We start from the raw sequence: 24,969 nt of genomic DNA on the forward strand, positions 1-24,969 counted from the left end.
GCCGGTCCCTGGTGCCAAAAACGTTGGGGAGCACTATAACAGAGTCCACTGGAGAAAACTGAGAGCTCAAAGTCTAGTGGCTTTTCATGGGCTGGGTTGTGACAATCTCTCATTGGTTGGGCAGTGACTGGGGTAGCAGAACATCTTCCTCCTGCTGGGGTAGTAGAGGAGAAAACATCTTGCTGCTGGAGATGCAAGACATGTCTCTTCCTGTTCCAGGCAACCAATGAGGTGTGGTAGGGTGCCTTACAGGCCCTCCAGACTCTAGTTTTGGTTGAGGTCTCCTTTAGTAATTTTCACAATTTCACGCCTTCGCTTATGTCTAGCCTGTCTTTTCATTACATCTCCTTCCTCTTCTTGACCTTTCCCCCTTTAATCTAGGCCCAGTTAACATCCTCATCCTGCAGGGAGCCTTCCCAGACTTCCACAGCCCATGCCACTCCCTGGTGTTTAAATTGGTGTTAGACTCCAGCGTCATGGAGTATTTGTTTCTTTGTTCCCCAAATGACTTAGACCCGATTTTCTAGCCAAATTATAAAGTTATCTGGGTCAGATGGACAGGTCTTAACACACCTTCCATTATGTGATATGTACTTATTTCCCTGTACGGCACATAGTGGGAGGTTAATAGTTCAGTGGATCCATTAACCGGAGCCATTTACCCGCACCCTCTCCCCACATGGTTTGGAATGTCAAGGGAGCATCTCATGGGTTCTGATAGGGACAAGGAGTAATGCATCCTCAGGCTAGGAACTGAAGGGGGTACCATTAACATCAGTCCGGCTGTGTCCTCAGCTTTGCAGGTACTTAAATTTCATTTTATCAGCTCACCCTAAAATAAACTAAAGGCAAACAACTTCGAAACAATAATGAGATCAACCTGAATCCCAAAAACTGGGTATTCGCTTTTGCTTCGAAGCCCCTCTGGAAGCCTTCCTGGCCCTGCAGGTCTGAGCTGTAGCGCCTGCGGTTCCAGCCGCTCCTACTTGAGTGTATATGTGCGTGGAAATGCCCAGCTAACGAACCCCCAGAGCCCGGCTGAGGGCGGGTCGCTTCGCGTACATCTGTCCAGCAAATGCGCCCCAACTAGAATGCCACTGGGAGGCCAGGCTCCTTCGGGCCCCCCTGCAGCCTCATGGGCCTCTGGGTCGTGCCCGCCCGCCCTGCGCGCCTCCCCGCCGCTCCCACCGGGCACCGCTCTGGGGGCCGCGAGCCCCACGTACCCGTGGCGCAGCTGGGAAGGCCCACCGCCATCTTGCCCAACGGGAGCCTCACCATGGGGCCCGGGCGCCTGAGCACTGCGCTGCTGCTCGTGGGGAGCGCTCTCTTGTACGCGGAGCAGCACTCGTCCTCGGAAAGGGGTGGGCACGGCGCCTCCCGGGAGGAGGCCGTGGGTCCCGGCTGGCCCGAAGCCCGGCGTGGGGGGCCCAAGCGGCCGAAGGGGCACCCCGCCCAGAAAAAGGAGAAGCTGGACGCAAAGGGCAGTATCAGTTCATTCCTTTCTTCGGACCACAGTCTCCCCTGCCTTTCCCCCACTTCTACTGTTTGATTTGGGGTCCCTCCTTTTCCGTTGTCCCAACTGCCTTTAAAATTTGCAGACCTAAGCAGTCCAGTTATAACGATGACAATAGCAGTACCAATAGTAAAAATGCCGTTCATTTGTGCGGGGCGTCTAACGATGCGCCCCAAAGCATGCTGGGACCTGCCGTTCGCGTTTTACAGACTAGTAATTCACTGGAACTCAGAGTTGAATTCGGGCTACCGGTGACCTTTTCATACTACAATTGAGGAAAGTTACCCCAACAAGTGAAATGGCAAGTATTAGAACTTGAAGCTCTTGATTCACCAGTTCCAGGTTCTAAAATTGCCGTTTCACACAGGGAAGAGCATAATACCCAGCCAGAGAAACATCCCATTTTTATATTTTTGGGGAACAGTGTTTTAAAATTAATGAATTGTGTTGGTGTCTATTTGCAAGCAATCAATGAAGGCATGTTTATCTTAACTTCTTTTTTCTCACTCAGAATATGGGCATGCCTTAGGTATCAGTTTTTAAAAGAGGAATTTAAAAGATTCTATTAATGTATTAACATTAGGAAGTAATACACATTGTTAGATATTCAGTCTAAAAAATGTATCGTTTTATTTTTAGATTGTGGAACAGCACCACTGGTGGATGTATTGAAAGGGTCTCGGATTATAGGGGGCACAGACGCTCAAACTGGCGCATGGCCGTGGATAGTTAGCCTGCAGCTTCAGTATGGAAGAATTCTTAGTCATGTATGTGGGGGAAGCTTAGTGAAAGAGAGTTGGGTCCTCACAGCTGCCCACTGCACTAGGGACAGTAGGTACGTATTCAGAACACAACTCCTATTTTATTGTCAGGGCATATTTTAAAGTGGTAGAGAAACAGTTGACTTCAGTCACGTTTATTCCGCTGTATGTTTATAAAGGCCCATTATGCCTTTACATGTACTACACTAATATCTTTTGAAACAAATCTTTTAAGTCAGAGGTCAACAAACATTTTCTGTAGAGACATTTTATGTAAATATTTTAGGCTTTGCAGACCATGTGGTCTCTGTCACAAGCATTCAACTCTGCAACTGTAGAACCAAAGTGGTCACAGACAAAACATAAATAAATAAGTGTGCTGTGAGCCAATAAAACTTTATTTATAAACACTGAAATTTGAACAAAATACTATTTTATTTTGGGTTTTTCCCCAACCATTTACAAGTGCAAAAAACATTCTTTATTAGCTGTGCCAAAATAGGAGACAGGCCAAATTTGGCTATTAGGTTGAAGTTTGTTGGACCTTGCTTTAAATAATGAAACTTATTTTTAGCTTGTAACATTATTGTATTGTAACCATGTGTTTGTCTTTCTCACCATTAGTGCATGAGTTATTTGGAAGCAAGGACTACATGTTTTATTTTGTATTCTGGGTACTCATACAGGACTTGGCCTGCTTTATAGGAGACATAGTAAATGTTTATTGAATCTATGGATGATGTCAATCTTAGATAAATAGGATTTACCACAGTTAGACTAGAACCTCATGACCCTCCTAACCATTTAATATGAAGATCAAAGATAAATCCTTTGGGAAACCATGGTATGTGTCACAGTCTCCCTTTAGTCTTCAATTTTTAAGACAACAGCCATCTTAGAGAAGAATGAAAAGTCTTTGAGGGGAACTAACAACTTCAAAATTCAATTGAAGGCAACTGGCCTGGTTGGGTAGGTTTTAATATTTACACTATATTTTTAAAACATGGCTCTCAGTTCTATCAATTGGCCTTTGGGGAGCAGAAATTAGAAAAACGGGAAGATACTAAGGTATAAATCAAGGGTACAGAAAGAGATGTTTCAGAGTTAGGAATCAATTCTTTCAGATGTGGGTGTTTTACACCTATTTTCCAACATATTATCTTTAAAAACTGCTTTTCTCCAGCTTTCAAACCTTAAACCAAGGGTAGAAAGGCCTGCTCGGTATGGTTTGAAAATTCTTGGAAAAGCTCTTCTTGCTTACAAAATACTAACTGTGTGCCTTAACGGGTCTGTTCCTTTGACAAGGTAGGGAGACCTAGTCCTCCTCTGATACTTTGTGGTGCAGTGGCTTTAAGTTCCAAAATCTACTACATGTATGACCTTGGTCAAATAATATAGCTTTGTTATATTGTCAGAGAATCTTAAGAGTCCAAAGGCGATTTTAAATGTCTGGTTCTGGGATCCAGTCAAGATGGAGGTAGAGACACAAGTGGCTCACCTCTTCGCAACCACATCAAAAGTACAATTAAAATATAGAACAATAATCAGCCAGAACCGTCAGAAATCAAGCTGAATGGAAGTCTGACAACTATGGAATTAAAGAAACCACATCCATCAGGATGGGGAGGAGGGGCGCAGATGCGGAACGGGCTGGTCTCTCACCCACATGTGATGGATAAAAACTTTGGAGGGATATCTCAGGAGCGAGGAGTCCCAGCCCCGCACAAGGCCCCCCAGCCCAGGGTTCCAGTGCCAGGAAGATAAGTCCCCACAACTTCTGGCTGCAAAAACCAGTGGGAATTGAGCCAGTTGAAGAAACTGTTGGAGCCCCCAAGCAGTTCCTCTTAAAGAACCCACACTGGGACTCACCTACTCAGACTCACTCCCTCTGAGCTCCAGCACCAGGGTAGCAGCTTGAAAGGCACCAGTAGTACACAGGGAGAAACTGAAGTGTTTGGCATTGAGGCCAGCAGAGGCCATTGTCTCTTTTCTAAACCTTTCCCGGACAGAGCCTGCAAGTTGGTGCCATACCTGAGACTCCATCAAGATGGCTAACACAGTTTGACCTCCCTTGGAGATCCCCATAGATTCCACCCACCCAACTTATGGGCCCACCCAAGCTGCTTTTCCATATGAATTGCTGGTCTTGTCTCATGTTTCACACTTCCTAAATCCTATCAAACAAGCAACAGCTGGCATCAGGGAACTCCAGGCCTGTACTAGCAGCAGCCAGCTTAGATTCACAGCTTGGCTTCGCCTGGGAAATCTCCAAGCCCAGCACAAGTAGCAGCCATCTCAGATTGCTTTATAGTTCCGGCAGGGTAACCCAGGCAAAACACAGGTGGGGGCCGACCTTGGCCTGCACCACCCGGGAAACCCCAGAGCCTGCACACCCAGTGGACAGCTACAGACCACGCTGGAGCACCACCACCCTGCCCCTGCACAGCTGATCCTCCGTGGAGGGCAGAGGTTGGTGCTCAGTGCTCACAGCCAGTCTTTGCAGCTGACTGGCCTGGGTAAATCCCTCCCATTGATCTGCCAACAGCAACCAAGGCTCAACTACAAGAGGAGAGTGTACTCAGACCACGTGAAGGGTGCACCTAGAGTACCCAGCTTAGGTGATAGGGGAGGCTATGCCACTGGACCCTACAGAACACCTACTACATTAGGCCATATTACCAAGACGCAGAGTCAAAGCACCTCTACCTAATACACAGAAACAAACACAGGAAGGCTGCCAAATTGAGGAGGCAAAGAAATATGGTCGAAATGAAAGAACAGAACAAAACCCCAGAAAAAGAACTAAACAAAACTGAGATAGCCAAGCTATCAGGTGCAGAATTCAAATCACTGGTGATCAGGATGCTCAGAGAAATGATTGAATACAGCCACAAAATAAAGGAAGAGGTGAAGGTTATACAAAGTGAAAATGAAAAATATAAAGGGAACCAACAGTGATGGGAAGAAATCTGTGATTCAAATCAACAGTTGGGAACAAAGGGAAGAAATAAACATTTACCCGGAAAAGAAAGAAGACACAGAATTGAAAAAAACGAGGAGAGGCTTAGGCACCACTTGATCAGCTTTAAATGTACCAACATCCGAATCATAAGGATGCCAAAAAGAGCAAGAAATTGGAAACTTATTTGAAAAAAATAACGCAAGAAAACCTCCCTAACTGAGGGAAGGAGATAGACATACAAGTCCAGGAAGCACAGAGAGTCCCAAACAAGGTCGACCAAAGAGGACCACACCAAGACACATCATAATTAAAATGCCAAAGGTTAAAGATAGAGAATCTTAAAAGCATTAAGAGAAAAGCAGAGTTACCTACAAAGAAATTCCCATAAGACTATCAGCTTATTTCTCAAAAGAAACTTTGCAGGCAAGAAGGGACTGGCAAGAAGTATTCAAAGTGATGAAAAGCAAGGACCCACAACCTACATTACTCTGTCCAGCAAAGCTATCACTTAGAATGGAAGGGCAGATAAAGTGCTTCCCAAACAGGGTAAAGCTAAAAGAGTTCATCATTACCAAGCCCTTATTATACGAAATGTTAAAGGGACTTATTTAAGAAAAAGAAGAACATCACAACTATGAACTCTAAGTGACAACCAACTCACGACTATCGAAAACTGAATCTAAAAAATAAAAACAAAACAAACTAAGCAAACAACTGGAACAGGAACAATCATAGGTATGCGGCTCATTTCGAGGGTTATCAGTTGGGAGCAGGAAGCGTGAGCGTAGTGCAGGGATCAAGAAGCATAATTGGTTGATACAAAATAGACAGGGGGACGTTAAGAACAGTATAGGAAAAGGTGAAACCAAAGAACTTACATGCATGACCCATGGACATGAACTAAGGGGGGAGGGATTGCTGGAGGGATGGGGGTACTGGGCAGAGTGGAGCAAAGGGAAAAAAAGTTGGGACAACTGTAACAGCATAATCCATAAAATATACTTAAAAAAATAAATGTCTAGTTCTTTCCTCTGTCCTGTAAATCAGTCCTTCTTACAATATTGAAGTAAAGAGTTTCTCTAGTCTGAAATAATTATCACTTTGCCCTGGTCAGTGTGGTGCAGTTAGTTGGTGTGTCATCCTATAGCCAAAGGGTTATGGGTTTGATCGTCCTGTAACCAAAGGGTTATGGGTTTAATTCCTGGTCAGGGCACATGCTTTAGTTGTAGGTTCGATCCCCAGTCCAGGCACATATGATCCCTGGTACGGGCACATGGTGGGGGGCGGGGGAAGGGCAATTGATTGGTGCTTCTCTCTCACATCAATGTTTCTTTCTCTCTCCCTCATCTATGTTTCTCTCTTTCCTTTCTCCTCTCTGAAAGCAATGGAAAATGTCCTCGGATGAGGATTAAAAAAAAGAAATTATTGCTTCAAGGTACTGAGCCAGACATTTTTTCATGCATAATTTCCACCAATATTTACAACTACTCTTTGCTGTAGGGAGACCTTGGGACTTAAGCATTCATAAGTACCTTGCTCATGGTTCCAGGGCTGGAAAGCCAAAAAATCAAGGATCAAATCCAGGTTTGTCAGAATGAAAACCCATACAACATAACCTGAGACACCTCTGTGATGATAAACTGCTAGTGTGGGAGACACTCATTTCAGTTTCCAACAACTTTTAATTCCTAGAAAGCTTTTCTGCATGTTGAACTAAGCATCTTGGTTTTCTTTCTGTCTTCTGAAGCCATATATATTAAACCTAATTCCTCTTCCAAGCATTTAAAGATAATGTTCATATTCTACTTAACAGTTCCAAAGACTCAGTCTTATTGATGTTTTTACCCCTTTATTCAACAAACTTTTACTGAATAAACTAGGGACTGGGCTAGGGTCTAAGAAAGTAGGCATTACTGAGGCATAGTCGTTACTTTCCAGGAGTTTCCTCCTGGCTCAGAGAGCTAATGGTGCCGCCTTCTACTCCTGTTCTCCCTCATTTCCCAAACCTTGCACCATTATCCCTTATTCCTTTTTAAAACAACCACTTATCAAAGGCCTGCTTTGAGATTAGATACTGCCTAAGGATGTCACATATAATTCTGTATTTAAAAAGCGCCCCCCCCCCAACACTCTGAGATAGCTATTATCATCTCCACTTTACACTTAAGGAATTCAGACATCGGAGGGTAACTCATCCAAGATCACATTGCTATTAAGTGGCAGCCCATGGATTTAAACTCAGGTCTCAAGAACTGTACTGTTTCACTATATCGCATTGTCTCTTTAGTATTTTTCAGTCTCTTCCTCTTGTTTCTTCACTATAGGCTTCAAACATTTTTGGGTCACCTCATTGTTTTTTATAGACAAACAACAAACAAACAAATCCTGTTTCTGTTCTTCCCTCACTGTTAGACTCCTAGAAAGAGAGATTTCCTTTTGTTTCATCTGCATTGACTCATAAAATCCCAACTGCAACCTGATTCTGTGGCTAAAACACAGTATGTCTTAAAATCCATTTCCATGGCAAGTCCAATGACCTCTTCTCAGTCCCCATCCTGTCACTTCTATAATATGTGACAAAGTTAACCACTGCTCTCCCATCTTTTCTCTCGATTCCTAAGACACCACTTTCTTTTTTCCCCTTTTTTCCACTTCCTTGATAAGTCTTTGTCCTCTTTTAAATGGCAACACTATTTTCTAGAGTTCCACCTTCTATCCTCCAGCCTTATCATCTGCACTGTTTCCTAGAGATCTCTCACCTACTTCCCTTCTGCCATCACCATGTACTGGCAATTCCCAAGTCTCTCCAGCTGAGTCATGTCTCCAGCTGCCCACTATACATACATATCAGAGTCACATTCTCAACAAGTCCAAAAATTTAAAACTTTTTAAGTCTTTTTTTAATTAAATGTATTGGGGAGACATTAATAAAATTATATAGGTTTCAAGTGTACATTCCTATGATACATGCGCTGTATATTGCATTGTGTGCCCACCACCCAAAGTCAAATCTTCTTCCATCACCATATGTTGATATTTGACCCCCTTTACCCTTACTGTGGTCTGTGTCTATGAGTTTTTGTTTGTTTTTCTTGTTTATTCATTAGTTGCCAAAAAATAATTTTTAAATCTGTCTTTTAATCCAGTCCCTTCTCTCTCTCTCAGATAACAGCATTACTAACAGCTCCACTATCCAGAATTAGCTGACTCTCTGTGCAGTAGCTCTTAAGTTTGTTTCTTCTGTCCCCCCATACTCTCCACTGACAGAAGCAAATCCAGAATACCGGTCTCCTCTTCCTTAGTGCAGCACCTGCACTGCATTCACCTGCACTACTCCGATGGTAACTGCCCAAAGGAGTGAGAAGTAGTGTCTCACTGTGGTTTTGTTTTGCATTTCTTTAAACATCTTTCCACGGGCTTACTGGCCATTTGTATATCTTGTTTGGAGAAATGTCTTTTCAAGTCCTTTGACCATTATTTAATTGGGCTGTTTGGGGATTTTTTTGTTTGTTTGTTTCGTTTTTTATTAGGTTGTAGTAGTGTTATATATTCTGGCTATCAATCCCTTATCATATACATGTTTTTCAGATAGTTTATCCTATTCGGTGAGTTGTTTGTTTTTTCACCCTCTTGATAGTGTCCTTTGATGTACCAAAGTTTTAAATTTTTTTAAAAATTGATGTACAAATGATACACAATATTCTATTAGTTTCAGATGTGCATCATAGTGATATTTATGTACATTAAGAAATGATCTCCATGATAAGTCTAGTTACCATCTATCACCAAAATTACTACATTATCATTGACTATATTCCTTATCTGATACATTATATCCCCATGATGTATTTATTTTTATAACTGGAAGTTTATATCTCTTACCTTTTTTTAATCCTCGCCTGAGGACATTTTTTTATTGCTTTTAGAAAAAGGGAGAGAGAGAAACATCGATGCGAGAAAGAAGCATCGATTGGTTGCCTCCTGTGCGCTCCAGGACCAGGGATCGAACCCACAACCTAGGTATGTGCCCTGACTGGGAATTGGATCCATGACCTTTGGTTACGGGACAATGCTCCAACCAACTGAGCCACACTGGCCAGGGCGATGTTTGTACCTCTTAATCCCCTTCACCTATTTTGCCTGTGCTCCCCAACCCCTCTCCACTCTGGCAACCACTAGTTTGTTTCCTGTATCTGTAATTCTGTTTCTGTTTTGTTTATTTATTGGTTTTGTTAACAAGTTTTTAATTTCGATGAAGTCCAATTTTTTTTTTTTGTTCCTGTGCTTTTAGTGTCATATGTAAGAAATCACTGCCAAATCCAGCATCATGAAGGTTTTCTCCTGTGTTTTCTTCTAAGAGTTTTTATCATTTTACTCTTATATTTAGGCCATTATCTATTTTGAGTTAATTTTTGCATATGATGTAAGGTAAGGGTCCAACTTCAATCTTTTGAATGTAGATATCCAATTTTCTCAGCACAATTTATTAAAAAGCCTGTCCATTCCTCCACTGAATTGTCTTGACATGCCCGTTGAAAATCAGTTGACCACATATGCCAGGGTATATTTCTGGATACCTGTCCTTATATCAGCACCATCCTGTTTAGATTACTGTAGCTTTGCGGTAAGTTTTGAAATCAGGATGTGTGTGTCCTCCAACTTCATTCTTTTTCAAGATTATTTTGGCTACTTGGGGATCCCTTGGTATTCCATAAGAATTTTAGGATAGGTTTTTCTGCTTCTGCAAAAAACATCATTGGGATTTTTGCTAGGGATTACATTGAATCTGTATAGATTGATTTGGGTAGTACTGTCATCCTCACAATAGTAAGTCTTTCTATCCATGAATGTGGGATGTCTTTCCGTTTATTTATGTAGTCTTTCATTTCTTTCAGCAATATTTTGTAGTTTTCAGTGTATACAATCTTTTTTAAATCTTATGGTATGAATATAAATTAAAATAAGTAAGTAATATAAATTGAGTTTGGAAACAAAAAGAAGCATTGATATTTCAAAGTAGCTTAAAGCAGGGTCAAATACAACACAACTTCTATTGGCTATTGAAACACACTACCAAAGTCCTCATCTATTTATACTTTCCACAATGAATAGAGTAACTTTGTTCCTCTGACTCCTGTCTGTACTGAACATTATCATCAAATACCCACACTCACATGCACATGCACACACACACACACACACACACACACATAAACTTTGCCAATTTGAAGGGTGAAAAGGAATTTCATCATTTGTAAACAACTATGTAAAAAGTAAAAGTCCTTCCTTCCCAATCCAATTACAGGTGTAACAACTACAAAATGCTTGGGTTTTAATTGTTGATTTTTGACCTACAAAACATCTTTTGGTTTGGGTTTTGTTGTTTTGTTTTGTTTTTGCTTGTTTTTTGTTTTTTAAGTCTGTCAAGTTCCATTATGTATATGTATTTTAATTGAGTTTAGAGAGTGTGAGAGAAAGGGGTTAGGGAAGGGAGGGAGCAAGAGGGAGAGGAAGAAAGAGAGAGAGAGAGAATGAGAACTTGTTGTTTCACTTACTTATGCACTCATTGGTTGATACTTGTGCCCTCACCAGGAATCAAACCTGCAACCTTGGTGTATTGCAACAACACTCTTACCAACTGAGCTACCTGGCCAGGGCTCCCATTAGTTGCTTCTTGTTTTTATCTTTAGTGTCATGCTTTATAAAGTCCTTTCTCATGCCAGTGTTATGTATGCACCTAGACTTTCTGATTTAATTTTTATAATTCTCACATTAATTTAATATCCAAATGTTTCATTCTAAAATTTCAAAGCTTTACCCAAGTAGAGGGAATAGTTCAGTGAACTCCCACACACCAGTGACCCAGTTTCAAGTTACCAGTTCACACCTGATGTTTCATCCTTATCCTCACCAACCCCCTCCATGCTGCCCTCCAACTATTTTGATGCAAATCTCAGATATACCACTTTATGTGCCTCTAAAAGATAAGAAGTTTTATCCAAAATATTTGTGTGTTTAATATTTAACCTATTTTGAGTTTATTTTAGTGTTTAGTGTTTTTTAAAGATTTATTTAACTTTTCAAACTACATAGTTAGTTAGCTAGTTATCCCAATACCATTTACTGAGTAATTTATGCTCTGTCCACTGGTAAGAAGTGCTGCTTTAGTCACACAAATTCTCTGATTCTGTTTTTTGACTTTCTGTTCCTAGATTTTTTTCTCTTTCCCTAAATTCTTGATATTTAGATTTGTATTTGATGTGACTTTATGTCACATAAAAGTAGGGTTAAATTTTTTTTGTTATTAACATGAGAAAAACAAAAATTAGTGGGCGATTAAGAATATTTACTTAAATAAATGTGTTTATAATAAGAACATTTACTTTTCTTTCAGAGATCCTTTAGTGTGGAGAGCTGTGCTTGGAACTAATAATATAGCTGGGCATCATCCACACAGCAAGATTATAAAAGTTAAAGCAATCATCATCCATCCAGACTTCAATGTGGAAACTTATGTAAATGATATTGCACTTTTTCATTTAAAAAAAGCAGTGATGTATAATAACTATATTCAGCCTATTTGTCTGCCTTTTGATGTTTTCCAAAACCTGGATCGAAACACAAAGTGTTTCATAGGTGGCTGGGGAAGAACAAAAGAAGAAGGTAATTATAATCTGAATTTTATTGATACCGTTTTTTTCTGGTTAGTGGAGAAGGTGAATCCTTTTATACATTTATCTCTTTGTATTATGAGTTTGAACAATAGGTCTTTACAAACCAGTGAAAAGAAAATGTCTTTTCTTTTTTTACTTAAAAAAAATTGAACGTATTGACGTAGCATTGGTTAATACAATTATGTAGGTTTCAGATATACAGTTCGACAATACATCACCTTTATATTGTATTGTGTGTTCACCACCCCAAGTCAAGTCTCCTTTCATCACCATTTATCCCCTTTTACCTTCTTCTACCTCCCCCACTTCCTTACCTCTGACAATCACCACACTGTTGCGTCCATGAGTCTTTTTTATCGTTTGATTAATCCCTTCACTGTTCTCATACAGTCCCCAACTCCCTGCTCTCTGACAGCTATAGGTCTTTTTTCTGTATCCATGAGTCTGTCTCCACTTTGTTAGTTTTTTTCATTAGATTCCACATATAAGTGAAATCATATGGTATTTGTCTTTCTCTGACTGACTTATTTCTCTTAGCATAATACTCTCTAGGTCCATCCATGCTGTTACAAAAGGTAAGATTTCCTTTTTTTTTTTTTTTACAGCTGAGTAGTACTTCATTGTGTAAATATACCACAGCTTTTTTATCCACTCATCTACTGATGGGCACTTGAGCTGCTTCCAAGTCTTGGCTATTGCAAATACATAATACTCCAATGAACATAGGGTGCACATATTCTTTCAAATTGGTGTTTTCAGGTTCTTTGGATATATTCCCAGAGTGGAATTGCTGGGTCAGAAAGCAGTTCCATTTCTAGTTTTTTGAGGTAACTCCATACTACATTCCATAATGGCTGTACCAGTCTGCATTCCCACCAACAGCGCATGAGGGTTCAATCCCTTTTCTCCACATCCTTGCTAACACCTGTTGTTTGCTGTTTTATTGATGATGGCCATTCTGACTGGTGTGAAGTAATATCTCATTGTGGTTTTAATTTGCATTTCTCTGATTATTAGTGACAGTGAGCATCCTTTCAGATGTCTTTGGGCCCTCTGTATGTTCTCTTTGGAAAAGTGTCTACGTAGGTCTTTTGCCCATTTCTTAATTGGATTGTTTGTGGGTTTCGTGTTGAGTTTTGTAAGTTCCTTATAAATTTTAGATATTTAAGCTCTTATTAGATGTATCAGCGAACATGTTCTCCCATTCAGTACATTGTCTTTTCATTTTGTTGATAGTTTCCTTTGCTGTGCAAAAACTTTTTAGTTTGATATAGTCCATTTGTTTTCTTTTGTTTCCTTTGCCCAAGGCAATATATCATAAAAAATACTGCTACAAGAAATGTCCAAGATTTTACTGCCTATGTCTTCTTCTGGAATTTTTTAAAAAGATTTTATTTATTTATATTTAGAGAGAGGGGAAGAAAGGGAGAAAGAGAGGGAGAGAAACATCAGTGTGTGGTTGCTTCTTGTGTGCCCCCAACTGGGGAAACTGGCCCGCAACCCAGGCATGTGCCCTGACTGGTAATTGTGCCAGCGACCCTTTAGTTCACAGGCTGGCACCCAATCCACTGAACCACACCAGCCAGGGCTTCTTCTAGAATTTTGATGGCTTCAATTCTAACATTTAATCCATTTTGAGTTTATTCTTATGTATGATATAAAAAGGTAGTTTAGTTTCATTTTTTTGCACATATCTGTCAAATTTTTCCAATACCTTTTATTGACTAGACTTTCTTTACCCCCACTGTATGTTTTTCCCTCCTTTGTCAAATATTAACTGACTACAAAGGCATGGGTTTATTTCTGGGTGCTCTATCTGTTCCATTGATCTTGTCTGTATGTTTTTCTTCCTTGTGAGAGAGAGAATATCATCTTCCGAAGCAGAAATAGACTTTCTATGGTTATACATGCCAAGATACTTGAACCTTTCTACATTCTTAGAGAGAATGATGGATCTAAGTGTTTCTGTCATTTTTGAGACTCATAAGTTATAGAGCCAGCGATGTGACAATATTACTTATCTTAAATAATAAGCTTCTGGCTATAAGGAATCAACTTATTATCCTTTTTAAGTTAATGCCCTGTTTAGTATATCAAAAAGATTGATTGCCATGTATTTTCTTTAGTACACAAAGGGGCACTAATTGTTGATTGGCTGAACTAATGGGAGAAATTCTAAAAATGTAGAAAACAGTCTCTGACTTTGGTAATAACAACAGCTATCATTTGGGAGTATTAACCATGTTTCAGGCCCTGTTCTAAATAGGGAATAGCTAAAGAACATACATACATACATGAATAGCCCATGGACACAGACAACAATGTGATGGAGGCGGGGGCAGGGAGTCCTGGATGGAGGGAGACAAAGAGGGAGAAAATGAGGGACATCTGTAATAGTGTCAGCAACAATAAATAAATAAATAACTATTGTATCTTATCTTCCCAATATTCCTATTAGGGAGTCAGTGTTATTATTCCCTTTTAACAGATCAAGAACTGTGGATCTTAGAGGTTGAGAAGCTGGGACTCAAATCCAGGTCCTTTTGATTCTAAAGCCTGACTATTTAAGTACTACATTAAGTACAACCTGCTCTTGAGGTAATGAAAGTCTAGTTAGCAGTATATGAGATCGAGTGCTGAGATTTTTTTAATTCCTCTCAGAAACTAGCCATTTCAACATTTGTGGGTTATTTAGATAGGATAGAGATATATGTATGAAAGATTGAGCACTACTGTTTTTTCCTCTGTTAATATTGTACTTTCTAAGGAAGATAAGGAAAACAATGTGGAATAGGGAAAAGAGCATTGGCTTTAGAACTCCAAACCTAAGTCTGAATCTCAGCCCTGCCATATACTAGCCAGATGGCCACTGGCAATCATGGAGTCTTTAACAATTAAAACAACAAAAATAGGAGCAGCTACTATTTATTCAGGACAAACATTTTAATGCATTTCTCATTTAACACCTGTAACAATACTATGAGAAATACTATAACATGGATGAAGAAACTGAGGTTTAATGAGGTGGACATGGGGAGCGCCAATATCTAGGAGCCCGTGGGTTCCACGGCACTGTGACTGTGCACGTGTCTCAGCTGTAGTTGTGCAGCTGCAGGTCACCCCCCACAGTGAGGACCCATGTGGAAGTGGCTCCCCCATGCAGCCCAGTCAAGAACCATACAGGCTTTTGATGGATGTTGAGTACATTGTTGGAAGGAAAAACTGCCATTCTCATTGACAATCAGTGGAAATCATGATGTGTTAACTGCCAACTTTTCTGTAACCAGCCTGAGTCAAACAGATAAAATCCCTGTATTGACAATAAAAAATAGTTCTAAGTATGGTAACTTTGTTAATGAAGAAAATGAAGAATGGTTTTTCCGAAACTTTGAAGATGGGATAAGGTTACTTTTGGAATGTTGGAGAGTAAATTCAAAGTAAAGTATGAGCCTTTGGTTGCATGCTCTTCTTATTTAGATGTCTCTGGGAAAACCACTTTAAATCAAGCCCTATTCCAACTTGGTGGACTTAACTGTAAACAATTGGACAGAAAAATGCACTCACTTGTTATAATATCAGTTAAAGTTACCATGAAAACAATATGTATACTCATTTGTGGACATCCAGTTGTAAATCCAGAATATTTTACTGAATTTATTAAATCACTTCAGTCCAAGAAACAGCTTCCACAAATTCAAAGTTTTTATCCACCTATTGATGAACCAACTGTTGGAAGTAAAACTGCTGATCTGTCAGGACAACAGGAAAGAACACAGATCTTCAAAGGGAAGACATTTGTATTTCTGAATGTCAAGCCCCATAAAAACTAAGTTCAGAGGAGGAAATGAGAGGTTGATAACAGAAGAAAACAAAGAAAATGATAGTTTCTTTTCAGCTCCTGAAAATTGTGTTGTTGGTGTCAGAATAACAAAGTCATAGACCTTAATTTCTGACTCTCAGAAAAAAATGGGTCATTCAATTATGGATACGCTCCAAAGGCAGGGTCTTAGACCTATTGCTGAAGTATAAATTGGATTGGCAGTTATTTTCATGACTACAGGGAATAACTGTGATCCTCAGGGCCAGCCCAGTGTAGGATTCAGGATGACGACTCCAGGGCTGAGCCTTTCCAAGGTTTGTCAGTCAAAGAGAAGCTCATGCCAAGTGCCCCAGTAAACACGACAGCATATGTAGCCAACACAGAGTCAGAGCAAGCAGAGATATGTATGGGTTTGAGTGAAAGGCCAAAAACAATTAAAATCTCAGAACAGAAAAATACTTCAGAATGCCTTCACAGGAAATATTCACTGTGAAGGAACCCCCAAATTAAGCTCTGAAAAATAATACTGTAACATCAAATTCTCTAGTTTAAAGATGAAAACCCCAAACTAACTGTTTTCACCAACTAAGCTCCTGGCTATAAATAGAGGTAGAGAATGAGCTTCTCAGCAGCTGCAGACAAACTCCATCAGAAACTACTTCCAGCCATCCACCACAAGAAAGGGAAAGGGACGAAGAAAATCAAGAATTGTCTCCCATCTAAATCAGCAAGAACGGAAATGTTTTGTCCTCATCTAGAATAAACACAACTTGCTACCCCTCAATACAGAAAAATAAGGAGCACCATCAATCTCAGGGTGAGCCTGTGGGGAAAAAAACAGATAACTTACTTGTGGATGTATTATAGATTCAAAATCCACTGTGGAAAATTCTGCCAACAAATCTTTTTCTACTGAAAAACTAAGATCAGAAAAAAAGGAAAATTGATGATTTAGCCATTAAAAATGAAATAGTGGAACAATTATTCAAGAACACAAAACCAGAGATGGAAATTGAAGTGAAAGTTCAAAAACAAGAGAAAGATGTCAATATTAGAAAAAGGCCAAGATTGGATATAGAAACAAATGGCTCTTTTAGTGATGAAGCTATACCAGAAAGTAAAAAAATATTTCAAGAAAATTAAATTAGGAAGAAATGTGATCTCAAGAAAGAATTACTATGGTCAAGTGAAGAAGAACCATCTAACAATGACAGGCCTCAGGATGATGGGGAGATGCTTTCAAAGAAGGTGTTACTGACTAAATCTAGATCACCATCATCCTGAAGCCTGTCACTGTTAGATGGTTTCTATTTTGTATCATCTCTCACAATGTCATACATGTTCATGATCTATAAGATGGGAGTAATAATACCTATCAAGAGTTGTCTGGAGGATTAAGTTGGCTCTCCAGCAACATGATAGATTCCTTGCACACACCAACCTTCCAACTAAAAATCACTGAAGTAAAATACATAGGTCAAGGACTGAGTGTGAAGACAAACTTAAATAACCAAAGATGGCATTCATCTTGAGGATCTTTACCAAATTGATAAGGTTGATATTGATTTCTTGATTTCATGGGCCTTGAAAGGATTGAAGAACAAAGCCTGCTTAAGTGTGTGTGTGGAGACCTGCATAAAGCTGGAACTCCAAGGCTACATTCTAAGAATGAGTCACGATCCAGCATATAGTTCATATATACAAAGTTTACTTCAAATATGATAGAGGCATGTTCAAAGCAAAAGGATGGGAAAAGCTACACCATGGCAACATTAATCAAAGGACAGTGGGAATGAACTTCTGGCCATGTAAAGGAGCTAGAAAAAGAAGAGTAGTCCTGGCCAGTGTGGCTCAGTTGGCTGAAGCATCATCTCGTAGACTGAAAGGACATGGATTCAATTCCTGGTCAAGGCACTTACACAAGTTGTGGGTTCAACCTGGGTCAAGGTGTGTAAGAGAGGGCAACCAAACACTGTTTCTCTCTCACATCAATGTCTCTCTCTCTCTCTCTCTCTCTCTCTCTCTGCAATGAAAAAAATATCCTTGGTGAGGATAAGAAAAATAAGTGAAAAGGAAGAACAAAGCCCAAAATGAGTTAAAGTAAGGAAATAATAAAGACCAGAGGGAAAATAAAAGAAATAGAGTCTTTAAAAAAAAATAGAAAAGTCGATGAAACCAAGAGCAGATTCCTTGAAAAGATAAACAAACTAATAAAACTTTAACCAGACATCAAAAAACAAGAGAGAGAGGAGCTAAATACAAAAATGAAAGAGGAGTGACAACTGATACCACAGAAATACAAATTATTATAAGGAAATACTATAAACAAATGCCAACAAGTTGAACAACCTGGAAGAAATAGACAAATTCCTAGACGCTTAGAACCTTCCAGACTGAATCAGGAAGAAAGAGTAATTATGAACAAACCCATAACTAATAACAAAATCAAATCAGTAATCAAAAACTACCAACCATCAAAAGTTCTAGACCATCTGGTTTCAAAAGTGAATTTTACCAAACATTCAAAGAAGGATTAACACCTAGCCTTTTCAAACTATTCCAAAAATTGAAGCAGAAGGAAGGCTCCCAAGCTTATTTATGAGGCAAGCATTACCCTGACTCCAAACAGACAAAAGTAACTACAAAAAAAAGGGGGAATTATAAGTCGACATCACTGATGAACATAGATGCAAAAACCTCAACAAAATATTAGCAAACTGATTTCGTCAGTACATTAAAAACATCATACATCATAATCAACGGGGTTTTATTCCTGGAATGCAAGGTTGATTCAGTATCCACAAATCTCTTAACATGATAAATCACATAAACAAAATGAAGGATAAAATTCATATGATCATAGCAATAGATATAGAAAAAGCATTTGACGGAATCCAACATCTGTTTATGATAAAGACTCAGCAAAGTGAGAACAGAGGGAACATACCTCAACATAATAAAGCACATATGGCAAAACCACAGCTAACGACATACTCAATGGGAAAGAACTAAAAGTGTTTTCCTTAAAATCAGGAACAAGAAAAGGATATCCACTTTCACCACTTCTATTAAACATGGTACTGGAAGTCCTAGCTACAGCAACCAGCCAAGAAAAAGAAAGAAAAGGCATCTAAATTGGAAAGTAAGAAGTAAAACTGTCATCATTTGCAGATGACATGATACTACATATAGAAAATACTAAAGTTTCCACCAAAAAAAAATTAGAACTGATAAATGAATTAAGTAAAGAAGCAAAATACAAAATTAATAATAAGAAATGGGTTGCATTTTTATACACCAATAACAAACTCTTTGTACTCATGGAGAGGAAGAACTAACATATGTAAAATGTCCACACTACCCAAAGAAATGACAGATTCAACACAATCCTATCAAAACACCAATGGCGTTTTTGGCAGAACTAGAATAAATAATCCTAAACTTAATATGGAACCACAAAAGGCCCTGAGTAACCAAAGCCATCAGGAGAGGGAAAAACAAACTTGGAGGTATCATGCTACCTGATATCAAACTATACTACAAAACTGTAGTTATTAAAACAGCATGGAACCAGCATAAAAACAGATAGATAAATGGAACAGAATAGAGAACCCAGAAATAAACACATGCCTATTATGTGGCCAATTAACATATGATAAAAGAGGTAAGAATATACTATGGGGTAAAGGCAGTAGTCTATTCAATAAATAATGTTGGGCAAACTGGACGAATACATGCAAAAAATGATATTGGACCACTTTGTTGCCCCATATACAGTAATAAAACTCAAAATGGATTAAACACTTGCCCTAACCAGTTTGAGCCGCCAGTTTGATTCCTAGTCAGAGCATATGCCTGGGTTGTGGGTCCAGGCCCCACTTGGGGGTGTACAAGAGGCAACTGATTGATGTTTCTCTCACACACTGATGTTTTTCTCCCTCTCTTTCTCCCTCCCTTCCCATCTCTCTAAAAATAAATAAACTTTTATTTTTTTAAAAAAGAATTAAACACTTAAGCATAAGGATGGAAAACATAATACTCCTAAGAGAACACATAGGCAGTAAATGCCAACATTGCTCTTAGTAATTTTTTAAAAATATGTCTTGGGCAAGGGAAACAAAAGAAAAATAACTGAATGGGACTATATCAGACTAAAAATGTTTTACATTGCAAAGGAAACCATCAAAAAAATTTAAAAACAACCTACTGAATAGGAGAAAATATTCACCAATGACACATCCTGTAAGGGATTTATTTCCAAAATATGTAAGGAACTCATACAACTTAACACCAAGAAGGCAAACAATCTGATTTTAAAATGGGCAGAAAACCTGAATAGATATTACTACAAAGAGGATATACAGAGGGCCAACACCTATGAAAAGATGTTCAACATCACTAATCATCAGAGAAATGCAAATTATAATCACAATGACATATCACCTCACACCTGTCAGAATGGCTATCATCAATAAATCAACAAACAAGTGTCAGCAAGGATGTGGAGAAAAGGGAACACTCTGCACTGTTGGTGGGATTGCAAATTGATGCAGCCACTATGGAAAATAGTATGGAGGTTCCTCAAAAAATTAAAAGTGGAACTGTTTTATGATCCAGCAGTTCCACTTCTAGTTATATATATCTGAAGGAACCCAAAACACTAATTTGAAAGAATATATGCACCCCTATATTCATTGCAGCATTAATTACAATAGCCAAACTATGGAATCAACCCAACTGCCCATGAATGGTCCTAGAGGTTATTATGTTAATTAAAATATGTCACTCGGAGAAAGACCATGTGATTTCACTTATATGTGGAATTTAAAGAACAATATAAATGAACAAACAACAGAGATACAGAGAACAGACTGATGGTTGCAAGAGGGGTGGGGTTGGGAAACTGGGTGAAAATGGTGAAGGGATTGAGAAGTACAGATTGGAAGTCACAAAACAGTCATGGGGATGTAAAGTACAGCACAGGGAATACAGTCAATAATATTGTAATAACTGTGTATAGTGCCCATTGGATACCAGAAATATCAGGGTGAACGCTTTGTAAAGTATGATTGGCTAACCACTATCGTGCACAACTGACACTAATACAAAATAATACTGAATGTAAACTGTAATTAAAATTTTTTTAAAAACATTCTTAAAAAGACTGAAGGAAATGAATCAGTAATTAAATATTTAAAACATCAGAACTCAGAAAAATTACCATAATTACCAGAGACATAAATCTTATATAAATATTTCCACAGAAACCAAAAAGAGGGATCACAACCCAACTCTATGTATGAGGATAATAAAGAATCATACAATAATCATCATGACAATAATCATTATCATATATGATGACCAAGCCAGGTAAGTATAAGTACAAGAAGAACCAGTATCATAAATGCAGACACATTCTAAACAAATTATTAGCACACTGGATCTATCAAGAATAGAATTTGACTTCCAGCCAAGATGGAGGCATAGATCGACCGCTCTGTCTCCCTCCACAACTAAGAAGGACTACAACTACCGCAAAACCAAAAATAATAAGAAGTCCCAGAAAATAAAGCTACATGGAAGTCCAGCATATGAAGTCATAAACAAGTGGTGCTCGTCCGGACAGGTAGGAAGGGCGAAACCACAGTAAAAGATGGAACCGTGCTGGAGGCGGCAGCTGCAGCAGCGAGCAGCGGGACCCAGTAAGCAGACACCCGTATTTGGGGGGAGGAGAGAAGCGCCTGGGAGCCGGCCCCGGCTGCAGACCAGACCCGACGGCTCTCGATTCCAACGCTGGGGAAGGCAGACCCTATTGTCTTGGACTGTGGGGACAGTGGAGGCTCCCAGTTCCTCAGTGGAGAGTAACAGCACGAATCCATCTTGGACTCCCGCCCCCACGCAAAGCACCACAGTGTGGTGAGAAAGGTCACTAGGTTGTGACGAGCACACGGGGCTCCACCCAATATAACATAGGAGGTGTGACAGCGGCCCAAGAAGGGAAGATAAACATAACGGTCAGAATGGCAGAATTAATGATTGAAATACCAATCACACAGCTAACGAAAAAACAAATAAAGGCCTTAACTGATGAACAAATAGCGAATCTTTCTGAGGCTCAGTTCAGAGCTATAGTCATAAGGCAGCTTAGACCTAACAGTGGGGCTGAATCAAGACAGGGAAGGAGTGAAGGCTAGTCCTGCTGAAATGAATAAAAATATATACAAGTGGTGAGGAAGGGAAACCCAGGGATCTAATCAACAAATCAGAACACAGGGAGGGAGCAAAGAGTCAACCAGTGCAGAAAAAGGAAACAAAAAGTGAGGAATATGAGGAGAGGCTCAGAAACCTCTGGGACAGCTATAAGCAAACGAACATTCGAGTTATAGGATTGCCAGAGGGTGAAGAAGAAGAACTAGAAATTGAAAAATTATGTGAAAAAATAATGAAGCAGAACTTCCCTAACTTGGGGAAGGAAATGAACTTACAGGTCAATGAAGCACAGAAAGTTCTGGATAGGCTGGACCCAGGGAGGACAACACCAAGACACATTATCATCAAAATGTCAAAAATTAAAGATAAAGAGAGAATCTTAAAAGCAGCAAGAGAGAAGAGAAGAATTATGTACAAAGGGGTCCCAATTAGACTATCAGCAGATTTCTCAAAGGAGACTTTACAGGCAAGAAATATTCAAAGTAATGAAAAGCAAAAACCTACAACCACAATTACTCTATCCAGCGAAGCTGTCATTCAGGATAGAAGGGCAGAGAAAGTGTTTCCAGGACAAAGTAAAACTGAAGGAGTTTGTTAGATCCAAACCACTGTTATATGAGATGTTAAAGGGACTTGTTTAGAAGAAGGAGGATCAAAACTATGAAAATTAAAATGAAAACTGTATCACAACAACCAACAGCAGAAGCTAGGGAATCGAAACAAAGGCAAACTAAGTAGGCAACGAGGGGGGAAAAAGAATTATAGGTATGGGGAACATATTGGGGGCAGGTCAGCGGGGATGGGGAAGGGGGAAAAGGGAGGGAGATGATGCAGGAATTAAGAGCATAGTAGGAGGGAGTGGAGTAGACAGGAAGATGTTGAGAAGAACTATATGCACAATCAATGGGCATGGACTAAGGAGGGGGGGACAGTTGGAGGGAGGGGTGGTCATAGGGTGGAGGGGAGCAGGGGGAAAAGAAATTGGGACAACTGTAACAGTATAATCAATAAAAGAAAAGAAAAAAAAAGAATAGAATTTGACATAACTAAGATGAGTTTTCTAAGGAATTCAAGGGTGGTTTAAGATTAGAAGTCCCTTTATGTAATTCACCATATTAACAGATTAAATGATTTTTAAAAACATGATTTTCTCAATAAGTGTAGAAGAAGCACTATTAAAAACTCATAACAATTTAGACATTGAAGGGAACTTCCTTAACTTGATTATCTATTCAATACCTCCAAACTGCAGCAAACATCATATTATAGAAAAACATTTCCTTCAAAATCTGGAACGATTTTCCCCACCATCATCACTTTTATTCTATATTGTAGTCGAGGTTCTAAGAAGTGCAGTAACACTAGAAAAAGATGCAAAGGATATAAGACTTAGGAAGGTAATAAGCCCTGGCTGGACAGCTCAGTTGCTTAAGAGTGTTGTTCCAATATGCCAAGGTTGTGAGTTTGATCTCCAGTCTGGGCACATAAAAGAATCAACCAATGAATGCATAAATAAGTGGAAAAACAAATCTCTTCCTCCCTCCCTCTCCCCCTACTTCTCTCTCCCACCCTGACTCTCTCTAAAGTCAAGGGGATAAAAAGGTAATTAAATCCATTATTCACAGATGGTGGAACTATACATTTTTTAAAATCTACACTACATTGGAATTAAGAGAGTATATAGTAAGGCAATCAGGTGCCAATATAACATTTCACTTCTACACATAATTAATGGTTAGAAAACTTAATTTTAAAAGTTAACATCCCTGCCCTGGCTGGTGTGGCTCAGTGGATTGAGTGCTGCCCTGTGAACCAAAAGGTCACCAGTTCAATTCCTGGTCAGGGCACATGCCTGGGTTGTGGGTTCAGCCCAAATCAGGGCGCATACAAGAGGCAACTGATGGATGTTGCTCTCACATTGATGTTTCTCTACCTCTCTTTCTCCCGCCCTTTCTCTAAAAATAAATAAAATCTTTTTTTAAAAAGTTAACATATCACACCCACAACAATGGCTATAATAAAAAATTTAAACAGTAACAAGTGTTGACAAGGATGTGAAGAAATTGGAATTTTCATGCATTGCTGCTGGGAATATAAAATGGTACATCTGCTTTGGAATACAGTTTGGTGATTTCTCAAAGATTAAACATAGAGTTCTTCTCAACAGAGGTGGTGGAGCAGATACAGTATTCCCTCACTTATCGCGGGTATTACGCTCCAGACTTCCTCGCAAAGTAGGAACCTTACATTTATTCTACACTCTTAAACCTACATAACTTTAACAACATATGTATACAGTACTGCAAAATCTCGCGATATAGCGAAAAATCCTTGATAAATAATTAAATATAATATTTTTTTAAATCCTGCGATACAGTGAGGCTGTGATAAGTGAACCACAATATAGCATGGGACTACTGTACTATGGGTTGGAGCAAAGGCAAGAGGTGTGGTCTGAGATGTTTGAGGGTAACTGAGAAGGAAGCCAGACATCCCCAGCAGACACAGAGATGCAGATCTTTGTGAAGACCCTGACTGGCAAGATCATCACCCCTGAAGTTGTGCCCAGTGACACCACTGAGGATGTCAAGGCTAAAATCCAAAACAAGGAGCGCATCCCATCTGACCAGCAAGGTCTGATTTTCACAGGCAAACAAATGGAGGATGGCTGCACTCTCCCAGACTACTACATTCAGAAAGAGTCCACCTACCCTTCGTGCCTTGTCTACAGATGACATCATCAAGCCCTCCCTCCACCAGCTTGCCCAGAAGTACAACTGCAACAAGATGATCGGCTGCAAGTGCTACACCTGTGTGCACCCCTGTGCTGCCAACTGCCACAAGAAGAAGTGCAGCCACGCCAACCACCTGCACTCCCAAGGTTAAAACAAGGTCCCTCCTCCTCTTCCTCTGGCCTGCAGTGCAGCCTTCCCTGAACCCCGTGACCCCGGGGCCTTAATAAAGTTTCCCTTTCATTCACTGGAGCAAAAAATAAATAATTAAATAATCATACAATATATCCAAGGGAA

General features: G+C 39.5%; 1 protein-coding gene and 2 pseudogenes across 1 annotated transcript in view; all 3 read left to right on the plus strand.

Moving 5' to 3' along the window:
* Positions 1-1,276: 1,276 nt before the first annotated feature.
* Positions 1,277-24,969, plus strand: part of TMPRSS12 (transmembrane serine protease 12) — a 30,312-nt gene continuing 6,619 nt past the window's right edge. The window contains exons 1-3 of the mRNA XM_090275127.1: positions 1,277-1,484; positions 2,153-2,348; positions 11,631-11,899. Coding sequence (XP_090131253.1) covers positions 1,277-1,484; positions 2,153-2,348; positions 11,631-11,899 — 673 coding nt within the window. The remainder of the gene's footprint in view (positions 1,485-2,152; positions 2,349-11,630; positions 11,900-24,969) is intronic.
* LOC150011750 (nibrin pseudogene) lies at positions 15,049-17,014 on the plus strand (annotated as a pseudogene).
* Positions 24,447-24,826, plus strand: LOC150011751 (ubiquitin-ribosomal protein eL40 fusion protein pseudogene; annotated as a pseudogene).

This window comes from Furipterus horrens, unplaced genomic scaffold, assembly GCF_987537825.1.
Source record: "Furipterus horrens unplaced genomic scaffold, mFurHor1.1.pri manual_scaffold_4, whole genome shotgun sequence".
NCBI classification, from domain to species: Eukaryota; Metazoa; Chordata; class Mammalia; order Chiroptera; family Furipteridae; genus Furipterus; species Furipterus horrens.